Genomic DNA, 6,000 nt, shown 5'->3' on the forward strand with positions numbered 1-6,000 from the left:
GCCTGAATCTGATTAAAATCTTTTTTTTTTTTATTTCAACCGCCTGACCTGACCCACGGATAATCCGCGGACTCCGCGGTTGTGTCCGCAAACCGCGCATCTCTATACCATATACAGGTAAAAGCCAGTAAATTAGAATATTTTGAAAAACTTGATTTATTTCAGTAATTGCATTCAAAAGGTGTAACTTGTACATTATATTTATTCATTGCACACAGACTGATGCATTCAAATGTTTATTTCATTTAATTTTGATGATTTGAAGTGGCAACAAATGAAAATCCAAAATTCCGTGTGTCACAAAATTAGAATATTACTTAAGGCTAATACAAAAAAGGGATTTTTAGAAATGTTGGCCAACTGAAAAGTATGAAAATGAAAAATATGAGCATGTACAATACTCAATACTTGGTTGGAGCTCCTTTTGCCTCAATTACTGCGTTAATGCGGCGTGGCATGGAGTCGATGATTTTCTGGCACTGCTCAGGTGTTATGAGAGCCCAGGTTGCTCTGATAGTGGCCTTCAACTCTTCTGTGTTTTTGGGTCTGGCATTCTGCATCTTCCTTTTCACAATACCCCACAGATTTTCTATGGGGCTAAGGTCAGGGGAGTTGGCGGGCCAATTTAGAACAGAAATACCATGGTCCGTAAACCAGGCACGGGTAGATTTTGCGCTGTGTGCAGGCGCCAAGTCCTGTTGGAACTTGAAATCTCCATCTCCATAGAGCAGGTCAGCAGCAGGAAGCATGAAGTGCTCTAAAACTTGCTGGTAGACGGCTGCGTTGACCCTGGATCTCAGGAAACAGAGTGGACCGACACCAGCAGATGACATGGCACCCCAAACCATCACTGATGGTGGAAACTTTACACTAGACTTCAGGCAACGTGGATCCTGTGCCTCTCCTGTCTTCCTCCAGACTCTGGGACCTCGATTTCCAAAAGAAATGCAAAATTTGCATGGTTGGGTGATGGTTTGGGGTGCCATGTCATCTGCTGGTGTCGGTCCACTCTGTTTCCTGAGATCCAGGGTCAACGCAGCAGTCTACCAGCAAGTTTTAGAGCACTTCATGCTTCCTGCTGCTGACCTGCTCTATGGAGATGGAGATTTCAAGTTCCAACAGGACTTGGCGCCTGCACACAGCGCAAAATCTACCCGTGCCTGGTTTACGGACCATGGTATTTCTGTTCTAAATTGGCCCGCCAACTCCCCTGACCATAGCCCCGTAGAAAATCTGTGGGGTATTGTGAAAAGGAAGATGCAGAATGCCAGACCCAAAAACGCAGAAGAGTTGAAGGCCACTATCAGAGCAACCTGGGCTCTCATAACACCTGAGCAGTGCCAGAAACTCATCGACTCCATGCCACGCCGCATTAACGCAGTAATTGAGGCAAAAGGAGCTCCAACCAAGTATTGAGTATTGTACATGCTCATATTTTTCATTTTCATACTTTTCAGTTGGCCAACATTTCTAAAAATCCCTTTTTTGTATTAGCCTTAAGTAATATTCTAATTTTGTGACACACGGAATTTTGGATTTTCATTTGTTGCCACTTCAAATCATCAAAATTAAATGAAATAAACATTTGAATGCATCAGTCTGTGTGCAATGAATAAATATAATGTACAAGTTACACCTTTTGAATGCAATTACTGAAATAAATCAAGTTTTTCAAAATATTCTAATTTACTGGCTTTTACCTGTATATGGCAGCAATCTAGTGTTTTAAGAATCTAAGTCACCACATTTTTTTTTTTTTTTTTAAATTGAACCCACAGGCCCATCCATCCCATCCATTTTCTACCGCTTATTCCCTTCGGGGTCGCGGGGGGCGCTGGAGCCTATCTCAGCTACAATCGGGCGGAAGGCGCGGTACACCCTGGACAAGTCGCCACCTCATCGCAGGGCCAACACAGATAGACAGACAACATTCACATTCACATTCACACACTAGGGCCAATTTAGTGTTGCCAATCAACCTATCCCCAGGTGCATGTTTTTGGAGGTGGGAGGAAGCCGGAGTACCCGGAGGGAACCCACGCAGTCACGGGGAGAACATGCAAACTCCACACAGAAAGATCCCGAGCCTGGGATTGAACCCCAGACTACTCAGCACCTTCGTATTGTGAGGCAGACGCACTAACCCCTCTCCCACCGTGCTGCCAATCCACAGGCCATTTATTTATTTTACTAGTTGAACAGCCCAAATGATGAAAAAGAGAGGACATAAAATGGAACCTTAAAGAACACCTCAGTTATGTAAATCACAAGTTTGGAACCCAGTTGTGGAGGGGGGCGTGGCCTGCGGACCTGCCGCGGAACATGGTGTGCCAGGACCGGTCTCGAAGACAGCGACAGGTGAGTAGATGGCCCAGGTGGGCCTTGTTATCTAATCACCTGTCGCCTTTATTAGCAGCAGCCGGAATGAGACACGTTGTAGGAGTTGGAGTGGGAGCCAGAGAGAGAGAGAGAGACACGAACAAAGAGAAAGACATTTTGCTGGAAAGCAAAAGCCTGTCCACATTTATGAAAATAAAACAGTGTTGTACCCTGAATTCCGGGCTCTCCTGGCAGTGTGTGGTGGTCCGAGGAACACACTAGAGGGCAACCTCTACACCAGTGTTCTATGTTTGCTATAGCAAGGTTAAAATGTCAACGTAAGGATCTGTTCCTCTATATATCCTCGAGTATTTTTAGGAATTTGCTTCAAAAATATTTGTCTCCCAAGTTTTGAGATGAACTTGCGGGACAGTTTTGTTGTCTTGGGCTGCCAGCTGAGTAGCCCTAATAAACAGTATAAACTGACCTCTTTGTGTCTTTTTGCCAATTCTTCTTGTGACTTCTGGAGTTCTTCTGTCAAAACTTTGACCTCGCTCACCAGGTCACTTTGCTCCTGTAATGATTGGGAACATTTAGCTTGGGAATTGGTGCTTTATTAGTCTATATCAGGGGTGCCCATCACGTCGATCGCGAGCTAGCGGTCGATGGCGGAAGGTGTGTCCGTCGATCGCCAGCCAGGAAATAAAAAAATAGACCTAAAAAGTAGTAGATCATCAATCTTCACCAAGACGTCATGACTACCATGAATTGATTAATGTGGACCCCGACTTAAACAAGTTGAAAAACGTATTCAGGTGTTACCTTTTAGTGGTCAATTGTACGGAGTATGTACTGTACTCTGCAATCTACTAATAAAAGTTTCAATCAATCAATCAATCAAAGTCACTTGATTGACATTCACGGCACCCGAGGGTCTTGTGAGATGACGCTGGCTGCTGCCAGGTCATTATTAAGAAAAAATGACCGACAGGAAGGCGAGAAACACTTTTTATTTCAACAGACTCTCGCGCCGTACCTGCTGTCAAAACTCTAAAGACCGACTGCACAGTTCCTGTCTTCACAATAAAAGCCCTGCTTCATCCTGCCTGCGTTAACAAAATAAGAGTCTCAGAAAGCTAGCGTGCACAAGCTAGCAAGCTACGGAGTTTGCCGCCAATGTATTTCTTGTAAAGTGTGTAAAAAGGAGTATGGAAGCTGGAAAAATAAGATGGCAAAAAGCAACCACTTCCATGTGGTATTGGCATACTTGCCAACCCTCCCGGATTTTCCGGGAGACTCCCGAAATTCAGCGCCTCTCCCAAAAACCTCCCGGGACAAATTTTCTCCCGAAAATCTCCCGAAATTCAGGCGGACTCAGGTCCTCCACAATATAAAAAAGCGTACCTGCCCAATCACGTTATAACTATAGAATGATGGAGGGCGAGTTCTTGGTTTCTTATGTGGGTTTATTGTTAGGCAGTTTCATTAACGTCCTCCCAGCGTGGCAACAACACACAACAACAGCAGTCACTTTTTTGTATACCGTAAAGCAGTTCGTCTGCCGTAAACAGCAATGTTGTGACACTCTTAAACAGGACAATACTGCCATCTAGTGCATTTGATGAAAGCACTTTTGTGCGTGCCACACAGCAATGCATCATCAGAGAGGGTGTTCAGCATGGTTCGAAAAATAGTGACAAAGAATAGAACAAGGATGGACAATTCAACCCTTAACTCAACAATGAGTAGATGAGTGTTATGTGTGTGTATATGTGTAAATAAATGAACACTGAAATTCAAGTATTTCTTATATATATATATATATATATATATATATATATATATATATATATATATATATATATATATATATATATATATATATATATATATGTGAAATACTTGACTTGGTGAATTCTAGCTGTAAATATACTCCTCCCCTTTTAGCCACGCCCCCAACCACGCCTCCGTCCCACCCCACCCCCCACCTCCCGAAATCGGAGGTCTCAAGGTTGGCAAGTATGGGTATTGGACAGAAAGGAGGACTTTTTTTCTCCTCTATTTATAAAAGAGGACGTTATCATCACTACTGTCTGATTCCAATCAATGCAAGTCATCAGAATCGGGTAACTTATATTCTTGTCTTCATGAAAGAAAGGAATGTGTTAAACATGCTTGTATTATCATTAAACACCTTTAACTTGTTAACAAAAATATAAATGATATATATGAATGAGGTAGATCCCCTCCACTTGGTCAATTGAAAAGTAGCTCGCCTGCAGAAAAAGTGTGGGCACCCCTGGTCTATATTATTCAAAGTTTAAATGAAATGTGCCTCAGTACCTGCACAGTGTTTCCATTGAAGCTTCTTGTCACATGTTGTCTATTTTCCTGCCCAGTCTCTCCGTAGTTGGTTTCATCCTCTTGTGTCGGTCTGTGTTGATCAATCCTTTCTTCTCTTGAAGCTTCGAGTGATTGCATCGTCTGCGCTTCCTCCAGTTTTAAGCACCTGACTGAATGTTCACTTCGGTCTTTTTCATCTTTCAAAGTGCTAATTGACTTTAGCAGCCTGTCACGGTCTTGTTGCAAATTACAGAGCGGTGGAGGCTGATCTGTCAACTCGTTCAGACGCTTGAGGGAATCGGTCAGATTCAATGTCTCCGGTGTCCAAGTGAGAACGCTCTGACTTGACTGTTGTAAATGTACCGACTCTCCAATGTGATCCGTCTCCTCTTTTCCACTTAAGAGCGATTCTAACAGTTTCTCCTTTTCTATTTCAAGGGCCGGAAAACACTCTATGAGTTTCTGCTTCGCTTCTTTTAGCTCGCTTACGGATTTGAACAGGTGAGCTTTCTCGTCCTTCACCCCACTGACTTCCCTGATTAGATGCTCCCGCTCCTGCTTCAGACCGTGTAAAGCGAGACAGAGCCCGTCTTTCTCCTCTTTCAGCGCCCAGACTGTCCGAGTTAAGTGCTGTTTCTCTTCAGTTTGTGTTCGGACTGACAGAGAGACTTCTTCTTCTTGTCTTCGGAGTGAAAACACAGAGGAGGTCAGCTCTGACTGCTCTACTCTTAGGCTCCGTAGGTCTTGTTGGCAAACAGGCTTTAAAAATGTGGTCATATCATCTACTTGTTGGCTTGATGTCAATTGAGGTAGTTGGTCCTCACTCTGCACTAAACATTCCGCTGGTTTGTTCTCGTGACATCTCCCTGAAACTGTGGCTGGATTCTGGCCTCCACCCTTTATGTTCCTCCGTTCACTCCATTCCGCCCTCTCTTCTTCTAGCTTCTGCTGCAGCTCCAAGATAGTATTTAGATCATCTTCGGTCTTCTTGGTGAGTTCTGTGACCAGGCAACCTTGCTCTTCCCTCTCCTGCTCCAGCTTGGCTTTGTCTTCCTCCAGACATAAAACGCGCGCCCTCAGCTGAGACCGCTCGCGCTTTATGTCTTCCTCATTCAGCTCAATGTGAGCCAGTAGCTCCTGGATCCGGACAGCCAGGGCACGGTTCTCCTGATTTAGAGCCTGGAGAAGATCGCTGTCGGTGATGTTATCTTGGACAGGCGATGACTGGCAAGCATCATCTCCATCAATGGCTGATGTTGTGCTAACCTTAAAAGAAAAATATAGAACTGAGTTAGCTATGTTTCTTAAAGATACCCCATAAAGGAAAAATTTACAAAC

At 43.9% G+C, this 6,000-nt stretch overlaps 1 protein-coding gene across 3 annotated transcripts in view; it reads right to left on the reverse strand.

Annotated features, from left to right (window-relative positions):
* Positions 1 to 6,000, reverse strand: part of LOC133576945 (uncharacterized) — a 36,956-nt gene that overhangs the window by 23,374 nt on the left and 7,582 nt on the right. For 2 of the 3 annotated variants that reach the window (XM_061930377.2, XM_061930378.2), the window contains exons 5-6: positions 4,663 to 5,928; positions 2,807 to 2,893 (exon numbers count right to left, since the gene is read on the reverse strand). In XM_061930377.2, the coding sequence (XP_061786361.2) occupies positions 2,807 to 2,893; positions 4,663 to 5,928 (1,353 nt within the window). The remainder of the gene's footprint in view (positions 1 to 2,806; positions 2,894 to 4,662; positions 5,929 to 6,000) is intronic. The other variant, XM_061930379.2, reaches the window with a different exon arrangement.

Source organism: Nerophis lumbriciformis, linkage group LG36 (assembly GCF_033978685.3).
Source record: "Nerophis lumbriciformis linkage group LG36, RoL_Nlum_v2.1, whole genome shotgun sequence".
Taxonomy (NCBI): Eukaryota; Metazoa; Chordata; class Actinopteri; order Syngnathiformes; family Syngnathidae; genus Nerophis; species Nerophis lumbriciformis.